The following is a 14,762-nucleotide window of genomic DNA, read 5'->3' as shown; positions in this document are numbered from 1 at the left end:
GGAAAAAAAGGGTTCGTTTGCATGAAATTACCTTATGGAATTCAGTTGTTTTCACACATTCTCGATCTCGGACATAGTGGAAGTGATGTGATCAGCACCACAATTCATCCAACAGCAGCATTACTGGCAGAAAATATTTCCCGAGATGACCCCTCGAACCGGGTACCCCACGTTGTAGGCTGAAGCCCTAACGACTGGAGCACCGCTGTTCCTTCTTCCTTAAGTAATGTATTCGAAATTCACAGCAAAGTGAAAGAATTATTTCACTTTTAAAAGAATACACAGTAGTAGCAGAATGTGAGTGGCTTCTTCTCGGCATGATATGAAAGCACGAGTCATTTTTTGGCAAAGTTGGATATAATTATTCGAAGTTTCTTTTGGAACAAATTCGAAGTTAATATGACTATCATGCATTATAATACCAGGCACTTTGTAGCATTTCACTACTGTTTCCATTTTACGGTTACATTTTGCGGCTGTTCTTGTTTTAACTTCTATTAAGAGACGTTCGACTTTATCACTTTGTAGCAATAGGAAGCATAACTTAGAACATACACAAAATAACAATTGAGCATCTGCTCAATAACAGCGTTAATTCACACAGGTGAACATGCAAATTCAGCTCTACACAAAATCGCATTTGCGACGGCGAAGTGCCGAAGCTTGAAGGATCGTAGTTGGCTATGATACTACAAACACTAAACGAAGTTGATAAAAATTCTTTAAGTTTATTTATCTTCCTTCAAAATTATTCAAGAAGGAACATCCATAATTATTTAAAGAGAAGCATCTTATTTTGTATTAATGAAACAATTACATCATGTTATAGTTATAGTGTAGCTTTCTTGCTATAGATTTAATTGTAACTAGATCTTGAGAAAAGAAAATATAGTTGTAATTAACTTACCACATCTCGTTTAATTCTTACAGATTCTTCAAGGTATGATAGGAATTCGCCTCTCTCCGATCCTGGAAAAATGCAATTACTTATGTATACAGGGTATCTCAAAAGTAATAGCGCAAACTGATACAGGTGAAAGAACACGATGATAGAAGAAAAAAAAAAGTCTCAGTAAACATTGGTCCGCCAACGAGCCATTTTCGAGATAATTGCGAATGTGTGATTACAAGCCGCCACTGACTTCATTATTTATAGCCTAAACGTCGTCCTAGTTATTAAAATGGTAATAATGTGTGCGAATGTGTGGTAACAAACCGTCATTGATTGCATTTTGTAAACACCGAGTGCTTTACTCCTTGCGCGTTCCGAGGTTTGCTCCTTGTTTACAGAAGAGAACATTTCCGAGAGGTGGCGTTGGAATCAAACAGAATGGATACAATCAGTACACAGTCTAGCAATGAGATCTCCAATGACTTTTCTTACTGTATTATTAGCATTTTACCAACTAGGACGACGTTTACAAACAATGAAGTCAGTGGCGGCTTGTAATCACACATTCGCGATTATCTCGAAAACGGCTCGTTTGGGGACCAATGTTTACTGAAACTTTCTTGCTTCTATTATAGTGTACTTTCACCTGTATCAGTTTGCCCTATTACTTATGAGACACCGTGTATTATACAAATAGGTATAAAAAAATCAAAAGCATGTACTCTGTGCGAAAATGATTACAAGTTTAGGAATGCTAAAGTATATTTTCCTAGCATTTTGTTAATAATAAATTCCTCATTGGTTTTGAGTGCTGAACATTCGATATCATACCTATAATGATCGAACTGGGGAAAATTTAAGAGGATAGAAAATGGTGTTGAAAGTGTAATATTTCAAGCACAGTCTATGTGTAAATACATTGTTCATTTAATGCATTTAATGCAAGTTTTGCAAGTGACTTCACAGCTCTCTTCTATCCAGGTTTGTTTCTTACATTCTTATAGAAACTTTTTTACATCTTAGTAAATTATTCCGCATACAGAACGTTCATGTAGATCATGGTTTTCTTGTTTAGTGTTTTAAAAGTGTCCACATACACAAAAGTCTATCGCTATTTATACAAAAATTTGGTGCGTTTAAAATCTTGGTTGCGTGACTTTTCGGATACTGTATGTATTGCCTAACTACCGACGATAAGCAAGAGTCAATAGCACATTGGCAATTGACAAGTTAGAGTTAAGGAAAACGCACATAACGCCATGCACAGAAGTGTGTATTTCAGCCTATCGGTGAGTTATTTTTAATACAAATGACTGTACTTCAGTGAGGCTAATTGTTTGCTGTTGAGTATAGTATTATTGTTTCTAAGTAAACTTAAAATAACTACTGCCTAATACCATATCTCCTTCGTGTCAATATCTGTTCTTTTCAGTTATGATTAAATTAGTAGTGGTATTTTTGTTAATAAAATGAGTTTTAAACTCACCTTCCTCAATTTCATGAAGTCCATTTCCGAAAACAGCTGTTGCCTGAAATACAACATGAAATTTAATAATCTACTTCTTTCTTAAGCTAGTATGCGTGTGTTGATTTCATAAGCGCATTCAGTAATTTTGTATTAATGATATAGGAAAATATATACAATAGTTATTCTGTTGCTCGATTTTCTTCAGGAAGATGAAGTTCAAAGAGGGTCTCTGATTTCTGTAACAACTATTCCATGTTCTCGAATTTGTTTCCGTAATACAAACGATTTTGTAGACCAAGTTAGGAGGTAATATAAACTGTGTAAAACTTCTATATTCTTAGTTTCACCACCTTTTTTCTATGAAAGAGTTAATGGAGGATCTACCTAATACCTTTAGGGACTCCCCAGTAACGTACTGGCTAACACAGTCACCTTGTAATCCCGAGTTCGATTCTCGGTGCAGCAGTTCGGTTCTCACTTTAAATATAGGTCCAGTTTTAATTTTCCTACCTGAGCATAAAAACTGAACTATTATATTTGGATATATTTCATTTTGTTTTATTTTTGTTGTGATTGAATGGCGGTTTCTTTTTTTTTTTTTTTTTGCTTTCTTTTTTCAGATATTTAACGTATCACAAACACCTTCGAATGCTGCTAGTGCATCTTGGATCATTTAGCACCTGTATCTGTTGTTTTACTTTCTTTATTTAATAACACTTTTATCAGTAACTGAAATCAATAATTTTTTTAAAAAAAATATTAAAGATGTTTAATTCAATTACACAACCAGCACTATACTGCAGGAGGCCTTAGAAAGAGCGTCTCGCGGGCGAACAGCAGATGTCGCTCACACACTATTGCCGATACTCTCGTGTCGTCTGCTCCTCAGCCGAACAAACAGGACGAGTTAGCAAGAGGCAGAGGTCACTCACCTTTCCAGAAGGGTGCAGCGAGCTAACTGTGGCAACCGGGCTCGCTCCTTCGCGGACCTGATTGGTTCTCGCAGACACACACCCACATTGTCGTCTGCTGCAAGCCCGCGAAGCGATCCTTTTAAGACCTCATGGTGTATAAAATTGTATGCACTACATGTAATATTTCTTAAGAAATAGATCGAAAGTTTTAAAAACTTACATAAAAATGTTAACTTAAAAACTATAGTTAGAAACTTAATATTTAAAATTATTAAATATCATTTCTTCTCGAATTTTAAAACATTACAAAAGCCAAGTCAATTCTGTCACTTCGTGTTAACGTTTGTATATAATTTTATAAAACAAGACAGAAAATAAATCAATGAACAATTAGATAAGCATACAGTTCTGCTCAGGCGTAGTCGCTAAGTAAACAAGGGTTCCGGGTTCGATACTCTGTTGAGGCACATATTGGTACGGATCTAACTTTAAACTGTTAGTCCAGTTCCGATTAGCCTATCTGTGCATAACGTTGTCTAAAAAAACTAAAAAAAAACCTCAAAGAAACGTTTTATAAACACAGTTCTGGCGTGTAAATGGAAAGGGCAGGATGTGAGGCGAAACTAATATTGAGAGTCAACAACAAAGGCAGAGCAAATTGTTTCGACCGATCTGTACCCATCTATGTAAAAGACAATAAAATTGGGTTACAGTGATCAAAGCTCTGAAACCCGTTGTTGCTATTCGACAATTGGTGATTCTACCTTTCGGAGGTAAGTTAGAAGAAAGTCATGAAATTCCCAAGGAATTGGTAAGGAACCAATGAAACAATATTTTGAATTGATGTTTTAAGTCCAATTGATGCACAGATAGGCTAATTGGGGAGGCCCTCAATGAAACAATATCTAGCGAGAAAAAGCATTTCTGTTTTCATATAGTAATAAAACCATGTGGGTACACATTAGATATAGGGTTAGGTGACAGAGCATCCCTTGGCTGAACCTCGCCCGCTTAATAAAGAAAATTTATTATTATTATTTATTATCTCTTCTGTCCCATCCTCTCCCTGCTGTATAGAACAGTGATATACAATATATTTGCTTGACTTTAAATGTAGTTCATATCTTCCTAGGATAGAAGCTTGTTTACAAAATCGCAAATATATGCTCTGAAAGGTAGATATCCTATTTTACGTTTTCCCGTAACCCTAACAATACTTGTTGATCCCGGCAAAAGTGTTAATTCGGAAATTCACTGCACATGGAACCATTCAGATCAGGCAAAGAGGCAAGACTGTATACTGAAGTAGTTGCAGCTTCCCACTAAAAGTACTCTGCTTGCATGTTTCAACCTGCTCAGACAAATTTCTCCCTTACATACCTCTTCATACATTATAGTTAATAATTGGCTTACAATGCCACTCGCATAATATAATTAATAAATACGTATATGCAATAATTCTAGTTACATGATGGTTCAGTAAAAAGTAAATATTTATTTGTAACTAATAATGAAAATTTGCCTGTTTCGACTAACTTCCCCTTCAATTTAATATACACACTCACAGAGTACTGTAAATGTCAATTTCTTTTTCAGATCCCAACCAAAGATATTGGGGCCCAAATTTTGGAAAGAAATGAAAATCGAGCATTTTTAAAGGCGAAACTGACAATAGAGCTCAAATATTTTCTGCTAAAATTATATTAGGGCCTCCCGATGGCGCAGTGTCATCTTGTCGTCGTCTTGTCATCGATACCCGCTGGAGGCACATAGTGGTTCGGATCCCACTTTAAACTTTAGGTCCAGTCCTGATTAGCCTTACTGTGTATAAAGTGGACTTAAAACACAAACTCAGACCAAACTCCACTCATATTATATTACTTTCTACTTAAAGAAATCTTAACTTTGATTTTTGTCCAAAACCGAATATCAATTTTGGCTCAAAATTTCAACCATTTGCATTAGAGATAGTAAACAAGGTACAGAACACAAAATGCAGCTTGGAATGTATGTACACTGAAAACAATATTTTTTACTCTATCATTTTTCTTAGATCATTTATCAAATTTATCGTAACTATCTGCAAGGCCCAAAAATGCCCAAAGTCATAAAAACAGATCCCCATTTTTAAACTAAGTTAAATAAAAATAAAACAATGCCGGTTTTCAACTACTCTTGGATAAGAGGTTACGACAATAAAAAAGTGAAAGTGTCAATAAGTGGTCGAGAAAGGAAACCAGTGCTGGACAATTTGGTATGGATTGAATCAATATGTATTGAATTCATTGCCAGTTCTCCATTCTCCGTATAGATAAAACATAGTTTCTGTATCGAACTTCAATTGAGCCGCCAGAAAAGGAGAAAATGAATTATATTTTGTAAACTTGCGGAATGCACAAACAAAATAATAAACATATCAGAATAGCATTCTTATAATCCTCAAGGCCATCTTTTGTGCAACGGTATGCATCCGGTGAATAGCTTTTTGACATTTGCAGACTGAAAGCTCATTTCAGGAAGTTGCGACAATAACGCCAGATTTTGTTATCCACAATATATTTGTTGGGTAACATAATACTCTATCTTTTCCCAAATAAAATTTTCTTCATAATAGAACAGAGGAAAGGGAAATCGAAAAAAAACAAAAAAACAAACGAAAATACGCGTATACCATGTTTGTAAAACTCATATAATGCCTCATACCTGCCCATCCCAGTTTCTCAGTATAGCTACTACCTACCTACATGATCAAATTTTCTGACGCCGTCCTACAGTTATCTGACTAAAAAGTTAAAAAGTAGCTACATTCTCAACATCCTTTTGGTTTTAAAACATTAACTGCAACCCTTACAAAACGATGTAAGGGAAAATAATTTGTGTCAATCAGTGCTGATATTATTCTAAGGAAATTATTCAAAATAGCTTACAGTCATGTGGTCTAATTCAGCACATTGCCGTAACATGTGACAAAACCAGTACATTTGTTTTTTCCTGCCTTGTGAATAATTTCTGGGTATTCTCTGCAGCTACATATTTAATTGTTGGTCGGATGCCTGGATTGTTGTATTTTTACATATACATCTTGACGGTCCAAAAATGTTAAGTATTACATATTCTTTAATGAACTAAGCAACTAATTATTAACTAATTTTGTTGATTCAGACCTCTCTTGCAGAAAACCAGGGATTCTCACGGAAGAATAATGAAGCTGCGCCATCAACATTTTTGTAGGATTTATTCCTCATAAAAATGAAATTCAACATGTATATATTTTTGTAAAATATATGAAAGAAAAAGGTTACACCTTGGTACCGTGCTTCAATATGTAGGATGAGGCGAAGGAAGGGGGTAATCAGAATATGTTTCCTCAGTAATTCCTTTGCTTTCGCTGGTTTCAAGTCACTTTTGCTACTACGTGCATCGTATTTAATCTGTTAGATCAGTGGTTTCCAACTTCAAAAGGTCCGAGGGCCAAAATTATATCCAGCAGTTGATAGGCGGGCCGCATTTTTTTTTTTTGGGTGGGGATTAAAAATTACAAAAATTTGAACTGAACTGAACTGAAAATGTAGTACTTTCGCATGACCTAAATTTCTAAAATGAGGCAATAAAACAATGGAATTACAAATCAAAATTGTATAATTACAATTTATTTCACAAAAACCCAATACTTATTGATGAATTGAAAGAAATTAAAGACACACCATACAAATAAGAATCCTTCATAGTAAATGTTCAATGTAAAAATTGAGCCCGATCTGCTTCTTTTATTAAAGTTGTATTTGAATTTCTGTATTTGAAAGTCTCAGAAGGTGAAGCAGTGAAGAATATGCCAGTCGGCTTCTGTAGCGGTTCTTGATGAACTTCATTGAAGAAAAAAACACTTTCACATGTGTATGTGCTGCCAAACATCGATGTCATTCTTTGCCCAAAACTACGAAGGTTTGGAAAGCGTTCCTTTGACAGGTATTTGAAAAACTCTGGCCCTTTTTCTTGCCTAGTTTGAAGGAACACATCGCCTTGCAAATCACGCAATTCAAGTTGGAGAGAAGCTATTTTAATTTTCAATCTTACGTTTTTTGGAGATATTGCTCATTTCGATATTTGCACAAACTTTAACAATCAGTCACAGTACAATCCGAGTTGGAACACTGGAAATCTCTTCGTGCGTAGAAAAACAGATCTCTATAGCGCCTATCTGCAGTTTGTTTCTGAACACAAAGAGTGAAGACTTCGCGGAAGCAGACGAGTTCATTCCACATAGCGAAGGGATGGAATGCATGGTGTGAAGAGAAAGTTACGTCACTTTAGATTCTTCTGATTATCATTATTGACTGCAAAACCAATTCTACCTTTGATATTGTCTTTCTTCACAGAGCATCCGTTCCTTCAGTAAAAAAAAAATGTATTTTAATAAAAATAAATAAAATTAATGTATTTTGCAAACTGGCTTCGCGGGCCGCAGGAAAAGGCAACGGGGGGGCGCATGCGGCCCGCGGGCCGCCAGTTGGAAACCCCTGTGTTAGATGAAGAAAGATGAAGGGGGGCTGCAGGTCAAGTACAGTGTGCAGTGAAGCTTTGAAAAAGTTACTTTCAACAAAAGGACTAGTAGACACACTTAAATACTTAATGGGAAATATGACATGATCTGTGGGGACGTGCCATTGACCTTGTCACATAAATTTATGTGCTTTTATGTCTACTGAAAAGCAACATGTAAGAATAAGTGAACTAATATGAATAGTTTAATGTGCAGGATTAACCAAGAAAAGGGTTACGAATATAATTTAATTTAAAAGTTAAATACCAGCAAACTATATTTTTTAAAATATAAGAACTTTAATATTTTTAAACCTACCGCTATGTTATTTTTACCCTAATTTAGTTAATTTGGATCATTATTTCTAACTTTTTAGTTTAAGGGAATGATCTTAATTGTTAAATTATCTTATTTTCAGAGATGTCTCCACAATAAAAAATATTTGAAATCACGACAGCAGCCCTACAAGATGTGGCAAGAGAGAGAGGCAACGATGGGAGAGAGAAGAGAATTGGAAAGTCGAGTATTTTACCCTTATTTCCAAAGGTTGACGCCATGCAGGTAAACATCTTTCTCTACACCTAGAGTCACTTGTGAGTAGCGTCCGCGAGAGTTGATTGGTCATTTCTATCTCGGGAATAAGTTACATCCCTCAAAACCTCAACTCGTGCAAAGTGCAAAGTACATGTTACGTACGTGAAATGGGGAGTGAATAGAATGCAACTATTGAACTGTGAATTCGGAACTTTGTAAATTAGTGGAAGCTCATGTTGCGTTTGACACGTGTAACATATCACGTAGAGGAACTTCATAAACTGTTTTGACAAATGTAGGTCAGTAGTAATCATGAGAAATCAGCAATGATATCCGCAGGGATATAAAGTAAGGATAATGGATGACGATGTTCTTTTACCACTTTAACGCGACGTGCATGTTGGTGAAGCAAGTAAGTGACGTTACGACATATAGGGTGGCCTCATTTCATTCAGAAACCCCTATAGACATAAAAGGAAGTGCTTAATTACAATTTAGCAACTCGTTAATTAACAGCATCTATTGATTGTTTGTGGCATGTTCTCGTTATGCTCATATTTAGAGATAACTGTCAACCAACTCCACGCGTGAATTGAAATTACGTATGCGTAATCTCGACGACGTAAATGACGCCATAAATGTGAAAGATCATTACCAGTCTTTACCCCCACCCCTTGCATATTTTTCACTAGTCATATCTCTTTCCGTAGAGTGTCTAACTGTGAAGGTACCCTTTTAACAAACTGCAAATAAGTAACTAAATGCAATAAATTGTAGAAACTGAGTGGCTTCAAGACCTCGTGAAAGTGTTGCATCAATAAATGCTATTGTACCAAAGAAATATATTTATCTTGTTGCGCAGGCGCAAACTATTGTATGTGCGTATGCATTTTCAATTATGTTAGGATAAAACAAATTGAAGTAATTCTTTATTATTGTGAGGATTTAAGAATTTAGTGTATGGCACGAACGAACGAAAAGTATGAATACGTCGTAGACAATGTATTAATCGAAGCAATGATTACGTTGAACTTTGCAAGTTTGTTATTTCCACTTGTAAGGAGTTCACGTAGGCGACTATTGTGAATAAATCGTTGTTCTTGTTAAAATTTTAAATCGGTGCTACTTCATTATGACAAAACTAAACTTGCAAATACCTGCACCTGATTTATCGATTAGTTAGTTGGTGGTGGTAGTAGTACAACAGTACCATATAATAACAGTGCGTTTCTTTTACACCTTGTTAAGCAAAATTTATGTTCTTGCGATTTCAGGCTGTAATTGAAAGTGATGCCGCATTTGTGAAGATATCACTGCGTTGTCTGATATCCCCAATAAGGGGGTATAGAAGCGAACATTATACCCTATGTTCATTGCTTCTACCGAAAGATTTTGTTCTATACTTTGTTCAAGGAGTTTATACACGGACCTTTCGGGCATCCACAAATTAGTATTGCTCCAGCCACAAACCAAGTATACGTTACACAAGTTAGAAATAGAATGCTTTAAATGGGATAGTGATAGTAATAGTAATAGTCATGTTTTCACCACTGTCCCATGTTAGGAACACTCGTCCTTACTGAGGACATGGGCAAATTTGCATATTATATTGAATGAAACGATGATAGTTGAAGGTTTTGTTCTATTACCATATTATGAATGTTAAAAACCTTAAGATTGAAAGAAAATTTATCAAAATTCAATCTTTTAAAGTTCAAAATTGTTCCGGGTTATATGACTGTAGTAAAATAGAATTCTACAAAAATATGATAAACATAATCCCATATAAAACTCGAGTAGCTGCAAATTACCCATTTTCATTGAGACATTTTTGGTAAACACCAAAAAACTGATAGTTCAGCAAATTAACACTATTTTGCGATTTGGTACACGTAAAATTGACTACAAAAGAGACGAATTGTTGTTTTAAGTCTACTTTATGCGCAGATAGGCTAATCGGGACTGAACCTACCGTTTAAAGTAGGATCCGGACTACTGTGTTGTGAATCCACTGGGTAGAGATCTGATGATCAGGGAACATCAATTTCCACTACCGTAAATATGACCATGACTCTTTTTAAAGTATTAACGACTATTGTAGTTTTTATGATTCAGTTCTAAAACAGATTACTGGTTGAGCACAGAAGTGCAATCTAAAATCATTACTTTACGTTGCGTACTTATTCTAATTTAAACTTGATTTTTCTTCTTTTTTGTTTGCTGTAGGCCAATGTGTGAATAGTGTGTGTCTGTGTTTAATATAACAGGCTGTTACTAATCGTGATTATATCTCTAACCACACTACATAAGTTACAACATGAATGTTTCATTTTGCGATAAAATAAACGGTCGCTTCCCGTTTCTTTTCAATTAACAGGCATTGGAAAACTTTAATGGTATAATATTGCGAGCTTCTAAAAGTGCAAAAAACATTTTATACAGTTTCATTATTTTATTCGGATGAAACCACTTTCTGGCAACGTTTTCCGGTGTTATTGCGATTACGGAAATTAAGATTCCTAGTGACAGAAAATAAATTCAAAACATACATGCACACAAGTACTACACTGCATGTTTTTATTAGAATTTATACCAAAAGTTATAAATGTGACAAAGGGAATCAGAACCGATGCTTCATTTAATTTTCAGTGCAATGTTGGCGTATTACCGTATTTAAGTGCATAATCGTCACATACATTTTTTTATTCTGTACAAAGTTTGGTTCATAACTTTTCGTTGATTGCGTAATCGTCGCTTCGCAGGACACAGCAGATTCATTTTTTGTAAGTCCATTCTTCGCAACACTACAGCGAACTGTAGTACATTGTCTCAAGTGTAATATTTCGACTATCGAATGTAATGCACAAATCAATAACAACTAATGTGTTATTTTTTTTATACCGGGAAAATGTTTGCTAATCTTCTACGAAAAAATAATGTGCGTCGATTTGGGCTATCCAATTTTAACATTCGCAAGTATTCCGTGCATCCTAATCTTGGACCAACGACAGTTGTTTACTAATAAATTATTTCAAGCACAGCTAATACCGGCAATTTTTTTTTTAAAAAGCTTCACATAATGGTGGCATCACACCTTTTTGCAAAGGAAAAAATGTCATAAAATTTGCGACGATTATGCGGCGAAATATCATAAATTATCTTTATCGTTTTTCCTTGTAATGACATCCTAATGATGTAATGAATACCAAAACGAGAGCACATTTTTAGGGTACTAATCAACAAGGTGAAAAGATACCATTTAGCTACTGTTGTTCTGTCGGACGGACATGTTACACGGATGGACGATCCGTGTAACTTATCAGGAACTACCAGAACTATTTAGAGAAATGGTGGGCTTCTACATCCACAAAAAAACTGTTCCGTCTTTCTATGAGAAACAACAGTCAGTCTAAAGTGACCTGTAGATATCTGAGGATGTGAAGATCTGTAATTTTCTAAAATTGAAGATCTACCAAATATTATTTAAAGAGACGAAAATCATTTGGATTCCATCGTCCTAAGTATCAATATTTCTAATTTGACGTTTCTGGGCTGTGAATTATTAACGTCATGAGATACTCTTCTCGATCGGTTCTTCTATTTCTCTCTCATAGTGAACAATCGACACCCATCAACTTCTAGAGATGCAAAGATATAATGCAGTGGGCGGACAGATCTATCTCGTATTATCTTATTGTGACATAAACTCTGGTCCGTCCAAGAAAACCAAATAATCGAAAGTCAGTAATCGATATACTCTCGACCTTTCGATATCTCAAAATACACCAAGCATATACAAGGGAGAGTCAAATGAAAATCTTAATTTGTTACTGTTTCTTATCTAGTAGATTTCTGTATGTAGAATTGCACAAGTTTGCTGCATTTTAGCACAGACCTATTGGTGATCTACGTATATTTTCAACTTTGAGTTAGTGCCTGTATACCATAAGAAGAATATGTATTTGGGGTTCACGTGCAGTCACTTATGAGCCAGTGTGAAGGCCATTCCACCCATCTGCCTGCGAACTGAGGCCATTGTCGAACTGTCTCCTCCATTAGTAAACTTGCTGGTGTGGTAAGCACGCACACAGATTTTGAATTTTTATTTGCCGAGAAATTTCTGTAAGTTTTAGGCTGATAAAGGGCAAGAAATCACTCCTCTTCACTGGTGCAAGTGTGTATAGGAGGTTATAGGAGGTGCCATATTTAAAATAAAAAAATAGCATTTTGAAGCTCACTTGATTATTGTTTCACCCTTGAGGTCGTCTTGTAAATAACAGTTGATACCTCATGTAAATCTGAGCTGTATAAAGTCTGCCCTACAATTTTTATTGGACTTTTAAGGTTTTCATTTGAGTCTTGTGAAATATATTCTACTGGGCAGTTCATTGGCCTGTTGAGTCGACAATTGAACCAGTTGATACGCGTATCTCTTGACAACGCACAGAATACAACAGCTGCATGTATGGAATTTCGATGATTGAAGGAAGTACCAAGTTTCTGGATAATGAAATATCTATCTGCCTTTCAGTGTGAGTGGAGACAAACAACAGTAACAATCGACATTACAGTGACTTGCCGCTAAGAAGTAAATATAGAGTAATAATTTAGTAAAAACCATCATTATCTCTACTTAGCTATTTATAAAACGAGAGAAACGATTATACAATTTTGAACAACTAAATCAGATTTAAATATTATGTCATTACGATAACTTCTATTTCAATACGGGTAAAACACTTTCTATGTTTACATAAACAATGTAATATATTTTTAAAATATTTTTTCTTCAGTATTCTATTAAAACTTATTATTTTTACGTGGGTTGTTAAATCCGAACTTCATTCACAAGCAGGGGGATATTTTCTTAAAATAATATAAAATTCAACATTTATATATTCTTCTAAAATAGTATATGTAAAAAGGTTTACACCTTAGTTGCGCCATATTTAATACATTAGGTGAAGAAAATGAAGTATTTATTTAGGGGGAGGTCAGATCAAGTATAGTGTTAAGTAAACCTTTAAAAAGCTATTTTTAGTAGACACGATGTCGTAATGAAATACTTTATAGGTCATAGGGCATGGTTTGGGATGGAACGTAATACATGATTGGAGGGGGACGTGCCATTGGTCTTTGGGGGAGGTGGGCACCCCTGTTCTCAAGTGGTCGAAATGAAGGTAAATCATTAACCTGACCGTGACACGTAATTAGAAATTCGAATTCTTTGTTTTGGAGGTGGTTCTAGAATTTTCGTGTTATGTTCGTAGGATATCCCCACATACTTAGAAAAATGAGAATTGTAGAGAGTTCTTTTTAGATTTTACAATTCATAGTAAGTTCATGTACAGCCATCGGCAAATATAATACTAGGCAAATTGTCCATCACTATTTTCATTCTCTTTTATGCTACGTCCTGTGTTGTTTTAAAGAATGGAAATGAATTGATTCGAAACAGATGTTCTCTCTGCTTATTGACATAATTATTTCAATTTATAAGCATCACTGTCTGGGAAACAGACTGAATGAAAATGGCGATGGACAATTCACATACTATTTATTTTGTTGTTGGGTGTACATTTTAGTAATGAATGACTTAATGGAAATTATAATAACATTCTTTAGAATATGGATATGAAAAATTATGGTTTGTACACACGGAGTATATCGCGATTACACGCTAAACGTTGCTCTAAGTTGCTTTAATATGCGAAATAAATAAAAGCAATAGCTGTAATATTTCTAGGTACTTACTGCAACTAGAAACCATGCTAACATGGTAACGACCTCCATCTTCCGCAGTTCAACTACAACGAAGGTAACAGGTTGGAAGTGCGTGGGTTAGGGATAGCTTATGACCTTCGGGTACATTAATATAACAGAAACACCTGCTATAGATTGGCCAGATAACTGACAACTGCGACTCATTTCCGTAAGTATTGGATCTCTGTTCTTTCGGAAGTAGGAGCATGGCATATCATGCAAACACACACGCACACATGAACAAATATATACTTACAAGGGGAAGGGAGTGAGGAAAAATTATTTTTGTTCAACATTTATTTAATTAACAAGGTTTCTTACATGTTGGGAAGGAGTAGTAAGGAGGTGACTAGAGTGTGTTCCGTTGCCTGCTCCCTTAGAGTCATTATCCATAGATGTACAGTTACCGACAATAAAAATGGGACACCTACGTAAATTCTGAAATACTTGCTTCTCTGCAAAGCGTTATGTGTTTTGCGTAACTCTATGGCGTTAAGTGAATTTTAATAGCAAATTTTCAATTTCAACTTCTACCACAGCCGTTGAGCTAGGCAACACACACAACATCTTGCAGAGAAGCGAGTATTTCAGGATCTATAACTCAGGTGCAACCTAACTTCACAGTGACGTCGTAACAGCATGGCAAAACTT

At 35.3% G+C, this 14,762-nt stretch overlaps 1 protein-coding gene across 1 annotated transcript in view; it reads right to left on the bottom strand.

The window, feature by feature from the left end:
* Positions 1-14,217, bottom strand: part of LOC145995335 (uncharacterized) — a 72,270-nt gene extending 58,053 nt beyond the window's left edge. Inside the window, exons 1-3 of the mRNA XM_083131943.1 lie at positions 14,103-14,217; positions 2,379-2,421; positions 908-969 (exon numbers count right to left, since the gene is read on the bottom strand). Coding sequence (XP_082988069.1) covers positions 908-969; positions 2,379-2,421; positions 14,103-14,141 — 144 coding nt within the window. The 5' untranslated portion in view covers positions 14,142-14,217. The remainder of the gene's footprint in view (positions 1-907; positions 970-2,378; positions 2,422-14,102) is intronic.
* Between the last annotated feature and the right edge of the window lie 545 nt (positions 14,218-14,762).

Source organism: Lepisma saccharinum, chromosome 11 (genome assembly GCF_977018435.1).
Source record: "Lepisma saccharinum chromosome 11, izLepSacc3.1, whole genome shotgun sequence".
Taxonomy (NCBI): domain Eukaryota; kingdom Metazoa; phylum Arthropoda; class Insecta; order Zygentoma; family Lepismatidae; genus Lepisma; species Lepisma saccharinum.
Note: the sequence above shows the minus strand (reverse complement) of the source record. Positions and strands in the feature narration are given on the sequence as shown.